At 46.5% G+C, this 13,583-nt stretch overlaps 1 protein-coding gene across 13 annotated transcripts in view; it reads right to left on the reverse strand.

The window, feature by feature from the left end:
- Positions 1-13,583, reverse strand: part of Atp2b3 (ATPase plasma membrane Ca2+ transporting 3) — a 75,127-nt gene that overhangs the window by 29,173 nt on the left and 32,371 nt on the right. For 6 of the 13 annotated variants that reach the window (XM_042269588.2, XM_076562410.1, XM_042269592.2 and 3 more), the window contains exons 7-12: positions 13,373-13,414; positions 11,810-12,028; positions 10,957-11,171; positions 10,035-10,277; positions 8,718-8,959; positions 2,100-2,334 (exon numbers count right to left, since the gene is read on the reverse strand). In XM_042269588.2, coding sequence (XP_042125522.1) covers positions 2,100-2,334; positions 8,718-8,959; positions 10,035-10,277; positions 10,957-11,171; positions 11,810-12,028; positions 13,373-13,414 — 1,196 coding nt within the window. The remainder of the gene's footprint in view (positions 1-2,099; positions 2,335-8,717; positions 8,960-10,034; positions 10,278-10,956; positions 11,172-11,809; positions 12,029-13,372; positions 13,415-13,583) is intronic. The other 7 variants (XM_042269593.2, XM_006992482.4, XM_076562413.1 and 4 more) reach the window with 2 other exon arrangements.

Consider the following 13,583-nt stretch of genomic DNA (forward strand, 5'->3'; position numbering starts at 1 on the left):
CTCTCTCACCTGCCCCCAAACTCTCTGTCTCTGTCTCTGTCTCTGTCTCTGTCTCTGTCTCTGTCTCTGTCTCTCTCTCTCTCTCTCTCTCTCTCTCCTTACGCTCACTCTCAAGGCCACATTCTGTTCTCTTAGGGTCTTAAGGTGCCACATAAGACCTTGAGTACAGAGAACTTCCTCTCAAGCAGGGGGTGAGGCGGCGGCTCTGCAGCTTCATTTTCCAAAATGGCTGGAAGCCTTCTTCTCTGCTGCTGCCAGGTGGCCACGATGAATCTGAAAACTGGGAGCTTTGGACAGGGTCACCCCAGGGTCCGGGAGCAGCCACTACTCCAAGGCCCACCCACACATGCAGTCTCTAAGCTCTCAGCCTCCTAGCCAGGTGGCAGGAACACCACCTCCAGAGGATACTCTTTCTTGTAGGAAAGATTGTTCTTTCCTTGTCTGCTTTGACCTGTTCCCTATTTTCTCCTCAAGGCTCACAGCACAGCAGGGAGCAGATGTCTGTAGAAGTTTCCAGGTCCACCTGAGCATTCATCTGCTAGAGTTCTGTGGACACAGCTCTCTGCTCCCCTCTGGTGGCCATCCTGTGCTTTCCAGTGCCCAGCAAGTTTGACTACGATCCATGGAGGTTTTGCTGGATCCCTAGTGTTTGCCCCAGAGCCAGGGCCTGATATCTGGTCTCTCTATTAACATTATTGCTGAACTCCCTCTCAGCCACTTTAAACCACAAAGGAGCTACCCTTGTTCCATGAACCCCTCTGTTACCACCCAAACTGAGATACGTTCTTGCTGTTCTGAGCTTCTACCCCGACCCCCCCCCCCCCATGGTACCCTTTGAGGTTGGGTCATGGTTATATCTTTCTTAACACATGTATACATCTTAACACTTGTCTGTGTTTCACATTTTCTGAGGTGTAAACTTTCAAAATTATTACTGTACAGCTGGCCCTGGGCTCACTCTGCTGCCAGCCCAGGCTAGGCCTGTTGTGCTCATTACATTTCTTACTCCATCTCCAACTGAGTACAGGGATATATGGTTGACAGTGACCCATGGCCATTCTTTAGACATGGGAGTATTCACTTTGGAACAGAGAGCCTTTGTTTTGTGACCCTGTATGCAAAAAATTCTCCTTCCCTGTCATACCCAAAGCTCCAGGGCAGTTCCCACAGATATGTGCTTTCAGGTTAATGGGCAGGATCAAGGTAGTCTAACATGAAATGTATACCAACAGAAAGGGCTGGGAAGGTAGAGGGCCCTTTCACACTTTTGGGTATCCACTCACAAGAATAACACATCCATAAAGAACAACAAATACAACCATCACATGTGTTCAGGTCAAAGGCTTCAGTGACCTCCCAATGTCAAGGCCATCAATAGGCAGACTTGTCCTTTTTCATTCTGTGCTTGCTTCACCCATATGACCCTTGAGATCCATCCTACCCCCCAAATCTGGCCTCTATCATTGGAAGCTACCCTCAGTGATATCATCATGCATAGGAAGATGCTTCTGGGATTTCTTTTCAGTCAGAACTTATGCTCTAAGTTTTCCATTCCCACACCTATATGTCTACTTGACATCTCCATGTGTGTGTCCTGAATCTCATTCAGACACAATCAAGCTCTTGACTGACAACTGCCCACCATATCCCCAAACCAATATCCACCCAGTTCAGCTGTGTCTAGCTCCTCAGTTTCCCCCATATCCTCCTTCAGTCCACTGGTCCTGCAGACACCCAGAATCTTCTTTTATACCTGGTAGAAGTCGAGTGTGAGCCTTGCCCAGGGGCCAGGCAGGCCCACAGAACTCCCATAGGTCAAGAACAAGAGGGCTTGGCAAGGGGATCAAAAGCACTGAGGAAGGTCCCATGACCTTGAGTGATCCCAAGTCACTGTTTTCCAGGCTGCTCTATCTATACATAGGGCAGGAAGAGGTGTGACATCTTGGAAAGTGAGGAGAAAGTGGCTCTCACCATGTCTGCTTGTGTCCCAAGCCTCTAGTGTGGAGGTCCAGTGTGGAAAAAGCCACCTTGTCACCTATTGGACAACCTTGAACATGGGGAATAGTCACTAGAGCAGCTTCCAGAAAAGGGGCAGCTACCTCAGGTCGTACAGGATCCTCGATGCCCACGACAGCTATGCAGGTGAGATCGCCCACCACGTCATTCTCATTGTCCCAGTCAGGCTCCTGGTTTGCAGAGAAGTCCCTGTAGGCAATGCAGATGGTGCGGAGGCCATCACAAGCCATAGGCTCAATGATCTTCTTCACCATGTCATCCCGGTCCCGAGGACGGAATCCTCGGAGTTCACCATTGCTGTTTAAGATGTTGGTACACCTGGCAGGGGAGGGGTGGTAGAGTGAGATGGGGACAGGGAATGAACAAGAGGAAACAGTGCCAGTCACACTAGATTATGATGGCACCTTAACCAATGACATTATAAAGAACAGAGGATGCAGATGTGCAGAGACAGGGGAGAAGGCCATGTGACCACAGGTAAGAAATTGGAGTGATGCAGCTGCCTTCTAGCATCAGAATTTGGGAGAGACAAGCAAAGGTCCTCCCTTCCCATTCTCAGAGAGAGTACAGCTTGGCCCACATCTCAACTTTGTATTTCTGGCCACCAGAAATGTGAGGTAATGAATTTATGTTGGTGTGTGTGTGGTGTTGTGTGTGTGTGTGTGTGTGTGTGTGTGTGTGTGTGTGTGTGTGTGTGTGTGTAAGCCAAAAGTCAAAAGTAGGGTGTTCCTCAGTCACTGTCCACCATACTGTTATTTGTTTTGTTTTAGAGACAGGGTCTCTTACTGGCCTAGAGCTTGCCAAGCAGGGTAGGCTAGCTGGCCAGAGAGCCCCAAGGATCAGCCTATATCTGGTCTGCCTCCCCAGGGTTGGAATTACAAGTGGGTATTACCACACCCAGCCTTTCACGTGACTTCTGGGGATCAGACTCAGGCCTGGTGTTTTTTGAGGCAAGAACTTTACCAATTCAGTTATCTCATCAGCCTAAGACTTCTGTTATCGTAAGCCATCAGGTTTAGGACCATTTGTCACAGCAACCTGTGAATACTCACACACTGGTTGGCTAAGAGACCCAGGTGAGAGGTGGAAACCTGAGGCTTATTGTACCTTTCCTACAGATTTTATAGGACAAGGGTGTGGAATGTAGGTGAACTCCAAATTTAATGGACAGTCCTCTGGAACAATGGAGCAGGAACAACGTATGGCAGCAGCAGCCTCAGCCCTAGGTCTGACAGTCTGGGGGCTTCAAAAGGGACAGGCCTAGGGAGGCTAGCTACAGAAAAGTTGTGGTTGAACTGAATGGGGCCTCATCTGGCAGGTGCCACAGGAAGACTGGTAAAGCTGGCTATCAAGCTTGGGGGTTGACAGAGAGAAACTAACAAAAGCCACCATAGGCTGACATCTTCCTAGGGTCATGGATTCACTCATGTGATTCTCAGCACCCCCAGGAGATCCATATTTGTAAGATCTTCATATTATATGAGGAAGCTGAGCTAGCAAGACAGAGTAGTAACTTCCTTATGCCCCATTGTCAGCAAAGAGCAGAGTGGCTGGTGGTCAGCCTCAGCTACAACCCCATTCAGTTACAACCCCATAGTACCCATCAAAGGAGTGGCACAGAAAGAGCCAGGGCCTCCAAATGCAGCATTTCATCTCACCCTAGTAGGGACCACTTCAGGGGAGAGGTGGCCTTCACCATGGGCTGCATAGCCTGTGACTAGGCTGTTTTGGGGAGAGTATTCTGAGTAAGGCAACCAAGTAGAGATGTATTTGGTGGTCAGGTCTGCTGAGAGCATGGGGCAGGCTGAGCATGGGGGCAGAGAACCCTGGTGTACTGTTGGAGATTTTGTTTCCAAGGCCCTTGAGGGTAAATGGCAAAAGTCATGTGGGTGAGGCAGAGAGATTTAGGAAAAGAGAAAGGCCAAGACCAAGGGGAAGTATGCAGAATGAGAAGAGGTAGGAGAAGCAGAGATGCTCAGGGGCAAGGCTCATGCTCCTTCCCTCCTTTGGGTTTTATACAGTTTCATTGAAATACAAGTCACCAACTATACAATTCACCCATTTAACGTGTATAATTCAACAATTTTTACTGTATCTTTAGATACACACAACCATCACCACAGTCATATTTAGAATATTTTCATCACCCCTGAAAGAAACCCCACTTCAGATATAGTGGCACATGCCTGTTGTCCCTGAACTCGAGAAGCTAAGGCAGGAGAACTGCAAGTTCCAAGCTAGCCTGGGCTACACAGTGGAGAATCTGTCTCAAAAAACAAACCAAATGGGGGCTTGTGAGATGGCTCAGAGTGTCAAGGTGCTTGATGCCTGCCTGCCTGATGACCTGAGTTCAATCCTGAGGACCCATGTGGTAGAGGGAGAGAACGTGTTGTCCTGTGACTTCCACTTGTGTGTATGTACATATGCATGTGTGTGACACACACATGAATTCACACAAACAAGTAGGAGCTAGAGAGGCAGCTCAGCAGTTAAGAGCACTGTCTCCTTCCAGAGGACAGGGGTTTGATTCCCAGCATCCACATAATTGCCTGTAACTTCAGTTCCAGGGGGATCTGATGCCCCCTCTATTTCCATGAGAATTGCATGAATGTGGTGCACAGCCATACAAACAGGCAAAAACATCACATACATTAAAAGGGGGGGGGGCTAGAAAGATGGCTCAGTTGTTAAGAGTAGTAGCTGTTCTTCCAGAGGATCCTGGATCGAGTTCCTTCACTCACATGGCAGCTCATAACTGTTGTAACCCCACTTCTAGGGGATCCAATGCCCCCTTCTGGCCTCCATGGGCACCGCACATACGTGGTACATAGACATACATTCAGGCATAACATCCATACACATAAATCAACAATAATTTAAAATTAAATAAATGTAATAAAAACCAAAGATAACCAAGTAAACCAAAAGCATCCCACATAAACATCAACGGCAAAACCAGATGAATTGGATTTCATCATGATTTGAAAATATTTGTGCATCTACAGACACTATCAGGAGAGTGACAAGAGAAAAGCGTATGTTTGATGAGGATTTAGTAGTCACTATAGAGCAAGGATTTAAAAACACAATAGAAGATAGCCCAGCTCTTTAGTGTGCTCTTCCAAATGTCTCCTAACTCCTACCATGAGTCAATCCTAAGTTTTCTTCCACATGACCAAGCATGGTGACAGCAATGGTCCTAGTTCTTGGTACCAGTTTTCTAAACATCCTTCAGTACAGTAAAGGTGACAATCAAAGCGAATTATCACACATATGCCAAGGAATAAAACAGTTGGGTCACATGGCAGTGCCATGTTCAACTTTCTGAGAAACCATAAAATATATAAAATATAAAACTATATTCCAAAAATGATACCATTTGTGTGTGTGTGTGTGTGTGTGTGTGTGTGTGTTGTGTGTGTGAAGGTATATGTATGTGTTTGTGTGGGTGTGTGCATGTGTAAGCCAAAGGTCACCTTGCATGTCTTCCTCAATTACTCTCCACCTTACTTCTTTGGACAGGGTTTTTCACTGAACCTGGAGCTCATCCACTTGTTTTTGTTTTGAGACAGGGTTTCTCTGTGTATCCCTTGCTGTCCTGGCACTCTCTCTGTAGAGCAGGCTGGCTTCGGAACTCAGAGATCTGCTTGTCTCTGCCTCCTGAGTGTTGGGATTAAAGGTATGTGCCACCACCACCTGGTTGGAATGCTGGTCTCTTTTGCTTGGAGTGGTAGGCACTTTAACAATTGAGCCACCTCTTCAGTCATGGCAATATACCATTTTATATTGCTGTCAGCAACATAGAAATATTCTAATATCTTCTCATCCTTACTAGTATTTAATAAATGTAAATTGAAATTACTAGAAGATCCTATTTTCTACCCAGGAGACCCTACTTTCCCCCCAGTAGAATGGCAACAACAACAACAACAATAGAGAGAGCCTAGAATGCTGTAAGCAGAGCTTAACAGGTAATTCTGGTGGGAACTCAGAGAACTAGAATGCTAACAGGGATACAAACAGTAAAGGCTGTGCTTGCAAGCTTTCAGATGAGAACAAGGACAATATTGAGAATTGGACTAGAGACCATTTGTATTATGCTATGGAAAATATCTTCTTTACACTTTTGCCTATGCCCTCACACTCAGTGTGGTTAAATGTAAGGTGATAGACTAATCTGGCAGAGGAAATTTCAAGCATCCCAGCATTCAGTTTGTGGCATAAGTATTATTGGCTCTTTTTCAGCTGAATTTAATGTCATCAGAGCAAGAAAGAGGAGAGGGCTGGTGAGATGGTTCAATGGGTAAAGGCATTTGCCTTCAAGCGTGATGACCTAACTTTGATCCTCATGACCCACACTGTGGAAAGAAAGAACCAACTCTCACATTTGTCTTCTAGTCTACACACATGTGCACACACACATTCTGTTCTCTCTCTCTCTCTCTCTCTCTCTCTCTCTCTCTCTCTCTCTCAACAAACAAACAAATGTAATATTAAAATTTTTTAAAGAAGACTTGCAATTTTGGCCAGAGAAGATGTGTTATAAAGTTCCAGCCAAGGAGGATGTTGCTGAAGTGATAGTACCACTTTAAAAGGTCAAGTATTGCACTGATACTATAAGAACACTGAACTATAAGAACTATAAGAACAATATAAGAGAATCTCAGAAATTAATAAGGCCACAGCCACCACAGTTCAGGGGTGTATAAATACAAGCTGCTTTTAAAGACTTTCTAGGGCAGAGTCTTTTGAGAGGACAGTTCCAGGAAGCCCTGCTTGTCCTAATATGTCTAATGAACTGTAAATTGTTTCCCTGGGATGGTCCTACTCATTCATCCAGGGAGGGACTCAGAATTCACTGCAGCTGTGGTTCAAGTGGGCTCAGATGTAGCTCAAGCTAGTGGAAGGCCTTGGCATCCTCCATGTGGTGGTTTTGCATATGTTCAGAATGGAAGACCTGCAGAGTTGTGGATGTTTCCACCTAGATTTTAAAGGAAAGCCTGGGTAGCCATGAGATAGATGTGTGGTCATGTCAGGATCCCTCTAGGTAGTGCACATAGCTGTGAGGGTGAAGCTAAAGCTACAGTAGAGATTGCAGGAAGTTAGACATGCTCAGACTATGTAACTTCTGCTGAAGAATGTTGCAGGAAGTCAGCTCAAGAGAGAGAGGCAAGACCAAAGAGGTAGGGCTGTCTAAGCCCTTTGTAGCTTACATCACATCATCACATGGCTCAGATACCATTGGGCATGGAACTACATGATTTAATGCTATGCTGGTTTTCTGTATTGCTTTGGTTCAATCTGTACTCACTGTGCTTCCATTCCTGCCTTTTAGAATGGGAATATTTACTCTGTGCCATTGTATGTTAAAATAATTTGTTGTTTGAATTTTATAGGGACTCAATATGTTCAGCCTTCAAATGGCAGTGAAGTTCTGATAGATAAAGGAATTTTGAGGACATTATGAACTATGATGAAAGCTAGACACAAAGTGAGTGAGACTTTGAACTTGGACTTTTGGAATAGTCACAACATTGAAAAATCATGGGAGTGGACTGAGTGAAGTTTGCATTGTGAGATGGACACGAGCCTTTGGAGGGCAGGGATGGAATGCTAAAATGAATCTATAATGTCTTCCAAAAAATCTAGTGTAAACATTTGATCTTCACTTTCATGCTGTTGGGAGGTGGTGCAACCTTTAAGATGGGGGAATTTTAAGGAAATTTTAGCCCATTGGTGACATGCTATTGAAGAGGTTTGTGGTACTGTGGTCTTGTACTTCTCCTTGTTCTTATCCTAGCCTTTTAAGCATACTCCTTGCCATGGTGTTCCATTCTGTCACAGGTCCATAGGCAGTGGGGGCAAATGACTATGGACTGAAACCTTTAAAATTATAAGTCTAAATAAATCTTTTATGAGTTGGCTTTTCTCCTTTTCTGGTGATGGTGGTAAGACAGGGCCTCCCTATGCTGCTCAGGTTGGTCTCAAACTCCTAGATTTAAGACATCCTCCTGTCTCATCATTTGAGGCAGCTAGGACAAGAGGAGTGTATCACTGTGCTCAGCTCAAGTATTCTAATAACAGAAAGCTGACTGACACAGTGTATACCCCAAAGGATCGAGAATGTGTACTCAAACTTATGCCTGTGCTATGCTTGAATGACCATAGCACTATTGACAAGAGCCCAAATGTAGACACAATCTGGGTGTCTGAGAATAGATGAATGGCTGAACCAAATGTGGTGCTATCCATACAATGGAAGGTTGTTCAGTCTTCAAATGGCAGTGAAGTTCTGATAGATAAAGGAACTTTGAGGACATTTTGAACTATGATGAAAGCTAGACACAAAAATACACAAAGTACAGAATGGCATTTTTATGAAATCTCTGGAATAGAATAGGTGAAACCACAAGGACAGGTCAGAAGTTGCCAGAGGTAGAGAGGGGGCATGAAAATCTCCTTAATGTGACCTGGGGTTTCTTTTGGGGGTGATGAAAATCTTTTAGAGTTCTATAGTGGTGATGGCTGCAAACATTAGGAATATACTTAATGCTACTGCACTGTATACTTTAAAGTAGCTAACATGGTCAATTTTATGTTAGGTCTACTTTACCACAAAAAAAAAAAAAAACAAGAAATTTTATACCCTTTAGCTAGCCTTCAGCCACCCGGCCCCTGGCTCCTTCCTGTTACCCACTCACTTTTTGAGCAGGATCTCTGAGGCTCCCTTGCTGAAGAGGCGGAAGCTACCATCAGGCATGCGGATAACTGTGCTCATGGACTTGCGGACTGAATTGAAGGTGTACACTTTGTAAAGCTTATCTTCTGGAATCTGCTCCCGTACAGGTTGGAAGTCTCGTTTCAGGTCCAGGACAAAGCCCAACAGAGCACACTCTGTTTTGTTGCCCACTTGGCGTGGGAGAGCGCCTTCCTTCTCTGGAGGCTGTAGGCAAGGACAGTCAGCTTGGCATCAAGGCCCAGAGTACCCTCTGTTCCATCCCCAAGGCTAAGGTTCCCATTCAGCTTTGGCCATCATGTAGCTAGGGGGCAGTGGCATGGAGTAGAGTGAAGCCACCCATATTGACTACACAGGACATGGCCTGGCTGCAACGTGTCCCCTTAAAGGTAGGTTTTCCATCATTTACCATGCTCGGAAAGGACTTCTAGAACCCACCTACCCCACCCAGCAGCATGAGTACTCTGTCATGCCAGGGACAGGAAGAAAGGCAACCAGTACCCTAAAGGTTCCTCTTGAAAGTTCTTGGTCTTTCTTGTTTTGTTGAAATGGGGTCTGTCACTGGCCTGGAGCCCCTGCTTTCTGCCTGTCTCTGCCTCCTCAGTGCTGGAAGTATAAGCAGACTGCTGCATATCTTTTTTACATGGGTTCTGGTGAGTGAACTCAAGTCTTCACGCTTGTAAGGTAAGCACTTTACTGACTGAGTTATCTCTTCAACCTTGGTTTTTACTTTTCTGTTGTGGAATAATCTTTTTGTACACTATGAAGATGTGTCACTGTGACTGGTTTAATAAAAAGGTGAATGGTCAATAGCTAGGCAGGATTTCTAGGCAGAGAGGATGCTGGGAAGAAGAAGGCAGAGATGCCAGGGATGCAGAGCAAGCAGGATGGGCACTACAGAGATAAAGCCACAAGCCAGAAAGTAAATTAATAGATATGGGTTAATTGAAGTTGCAAGAACTAGTTAGAAACAGACTAAGCTATTATCTGAGCTTTCATAATTAATACAGGTCTCTGTGCCAATATTGGGAGGTTGATGGTCCTGACAAAAAAGTCCATCTACATTTTTCTCCCCTGCTCTGTGTTTCTTTTTATAGTATGATGGTGCAAACCATTTTTGGTCAAACCTCATGTTCACTAGGCATATTCTTTACCAATACCACTCAGCTACTTTCTCAGCACCCCAAGATTTATAACTGAGCCTAGTTAGCCCTTCAGAGCAGTTCATGCCATACCACCAGCCCTGCCCCCTTCTCTCATCTGCCCTCCTAGCCCTGCTCACTAGTATTTTGGTGGTGTAGGCACTGTTGATGGAGATGGCATGGACCAGAAGGTCAAGGATCTTGGGGGTCAGGGCGCTGGGAGCTGGAATCTCTTTGTAGTGAGTGTCTCCTAGGTAGGACTGGACCACGGTCATGCGGTTGGTGGTGAGTGTGCCCGTCTTGTCAGAACAGATTGCCGTGGCATTGCCCATGGTCTCACAGGCATCCAGGTGGCGTACCAGGTTGTTATCCTTCATCATTTTCTGTAAAGGGCAAAGAAGGAGTGGGAGATGCTTAGTTGTTTACTCATAGGGATAAAGGCAATGTGAGTGACACTAACAATCTATTTGGTGACCTTGGTCATCTCTGGATTGGGTGCTAATAAAACTAAGAGAGTAGGTATGTAAGATACAAGGGCTGCCATCTCATGGGGAACAGTGAGCTTCCAAGAAGCTAGCTACTCTCTGCATGGCTGACTTGGAAACTATCTGCCAGAGCTCCCTCTCCAATTGCCTGCTACCTCTGTGTTCCTCCACACTCCTCTGGTTCTTCTTTACTCTCCCACTGCCTCCCAGTGTCCCAGAACCTTTTCTGAGGCCCCTGCCTCTCTGCCCCTGCCTCTGCAAGCAGCACTATCTGCCCCCACTCTTTTCTTGGCTCTTCCAACTCTCCCTGCCAGTATTCCACAAATGCCAAGCCCAGGTCTTTCTTGACATCAGTTTGTTTTCTAGCTCCCTTCACTGTGTCTAAGGGATGGGTGGTCACAGTAGGACCCTCTGTTAGGATGGATTAGCAAAGTCCATCTTAGTCATTACCCTTCCCTCCTTCCTTAGCTTCCCCAGCCTTCCTTAGTGCCCACTACACCTAAGGTGCTTTGATAATATCCCACTCTAGTTTTGTAGTCTATGTGATGGAATTAATTATAAGTAGCAGTATTATTACCTTGACAGAGTAAGCCAAGGAGATAGTGACAGCAAGAGGCAGGCCCTCAGGGACAGCCACAACCAACACAGTGACTCCAATAATGAAGAACTTCACAAAATACTGCACGTAGACAGGTGTGCACTCTGCCAGCCACACCCGGCCATCCACGACGAAGGTCTCAATCACAAAGTAGAGGACCAGGATGATGACAGTGATGGCAGACATCACCAACCCTGTCCGGCCATGATGGAGAGGGGCCACAAGAGGTAAGAGGAGAAAAGGAAGGAAGAAAAATTGAGGGCAATGTAGCCATGGCTGGCCTGAGCCCAGCCAGGGCCTTTGCAAGGGGTTGATGGATTTGAGTCATCTTTTAGGATAAATAGCTTGAAGGATGACTCCATGAAGTGAGAGGTCCTAGGGTAGCCTTTGCTCCAGTTCCCCAGGACAGTGTAGTGTAAAGAGCAGAAAGCTAAGGGTATGAGAGGCACACCTGTGAGGAACTAGCCACCCTCATATATTTGGGCTCTGGCCAGCAGGCTCTCAGTAAAGTTGGCTGCCTCTTGACTATGATGTGGCCAGAAACCTTGAATCAGGGAGTCTGCTAAGTAATACATGAATGTGTGGCTTAGGCCTTATTGGGGTGGAGGGTGCTAAGCCAGGATTTGATAGTCATGATTGGCTCTGGTCTGCACATCTGGCCCTACAGTATATGCCACACTCTTCTGGAATACTATACATTTCTCTGTACATGAACTTGCCTAGGGCTAGGACAATATTCTGTCCTTTGCATTCACAGCATCTGGAACTGATACTACTTCCAGGAGCCCGCTGTCCTCCAGGCTTCTGGCATTCTGTGTCTGGCTGAACGTACCTGCTTTCCCAATCTGCACAGCCAGTTTTGTGAGCTTCCCTTGCAGAACTGACTTCTCCTTCTTGGGTACGTTGGTTTTCTTCTTTTCTCGCTCCTCCATTTCCCCACCCTCAGCACTCTTCAGGGGCTGCATTTCCATGGCAACAGCCCCATCCTGCTTCTTAGCTGTACATAGAGGAAACCCTTGGCTGAAGTTAGGGCCTAGCAAGGGTAAAGGGGCTACAGAGGGCAATCACAAGGAAAGACATGTCTCATCATATGGGATTCAATGGAGCACTTTTAATTTCAAGTTTTGCAAAGGAAATCTGTAGGCTTCTGTTGCATCCTAAGCCCAGGCCCTCCTGAGGTAGGCAGGCAGTTGAAGTATTGTCCTAGGTGGGACAGACAGATGGTTCTTTTGTGGGAAGGGTGGACAGACACTAGTACAAGGAACTTGTGCACAGACAAGTTGGCCAGTCCAGTAATATCCTAAATCTCAATACCTGAGAGAAGTCCTGTGGTTGGTCCAAGGAATGTTCTGGAACCAAAATCTGACTCAATTGCCCACAGATATCCAAGCCACCTCTACTTTCCCCTAAAGGACACTAAAGGGCCTTAGTGTATGCTCCTTTTAGCTCAGACACCACTGCTCAGCCTGCCTCCTCCTATGGAATCTGTGGGAAAGACTGTTTTGTCCCTCTTATTATTTCCCTACCTCCCTCTTGGATCAGGTGACTCCTCCCACTCCTTCTTTTTAGGCCCCTCAGATTTCGTTCTTGCTGCCTTTGTGGTGGTGACATGGGTGCCTTATCTCCCCCTTTGCCAAGCTTTACCCAGTCTTTGGGCTTGGGGCTCTCGACTACACTGCCAAAAGTAACCATGTCCACTCCACCTGCTTCCTCTACTCTTCCTAAGGAAGGGGTTGCCTGACCTAGCAGTTGTGGGGGTGTCCCCCAGTTTGTCTTTTTCTCTTTTATTCTGCATCCCTTCACCTCACCTGGCAGCCCAAAGCCACTTACGATAGCTCCTTCCTCCTAGCAGCCTTAGGACATGCCAGACCCTGTCTAGCTGGGTCACTCTAGTTTTGAGTCCCTACCTACTGTTATCCCACCCAACAAAGGCTCTAGCCAACAGGATGCCTCCTGTCCCCAAAGCCTTACCAATCTCAGTTATCTTTCAGGTTCTAGCTGACTTCTCTTACCTGAAAAACTCACAGGACTGGCGCCTAGGGATTTTGACAAGTTATTCTCTCTATGCCTCAGTTTCCTTATCTGGCCAAAGTGATCTCAGGGTGTCTATGGGTAATTTTCATACATGGGCAAGTTCAAGCCATGCCGATGGCCTTGGCACTGACCAGCTGTTTTCCAGGTGGCTTATCTAGGCTTCATGAAAACAGTGTCTGGTGAAAACTGGAGCATCCTCCAAGGGTGTCCCCTTCACTGTCAAGCCAGGATAGGACTGTGGGGCCTACTCACCTGTCTTTAGGTGCTGCTTCTTCCCTGGCATCAGGTGGCCCCCCCAGTTCCCCCTTCCCCCTCCTCCCCACAAGCTCCTCAGCTGCCCTGAGCCATGCACATACGTTACCTCTGGTTTGGCTACTGTCCATCGCCCCATCCTGCTGCTTGCCTACAATGGAAGAGGAATGACAGACACGGAGAGACTTGAGAACACCCATGTGGTCATGACATACACAGAAGCACAGGAGAGTAGGAAGAGCTTGGGCACATACAGCAGTTCGTAGCTATATGGAGTAGAGGAGGGAAAGGAAAGGCCTGATAGCTGATAGCCATGACCT

The sequence above is a fragment of the Peromyscus maniculatus genome, chromosome X (genome assembly GCF_049852395.1).
Source record: "Peromyscus maniculatus bairdii isolate BWxNUB_F1_BW_parent chromosome X, HU_Pman_BW_mat_3.1, whole genome shotgun sequence".
NCBI classification, from domain to species: Eukaryota; Metazoa; Chordata; class Mammalia; order Rodentia; family Cricetidae; genus Peromyscus; species Peromyscus maniculatus.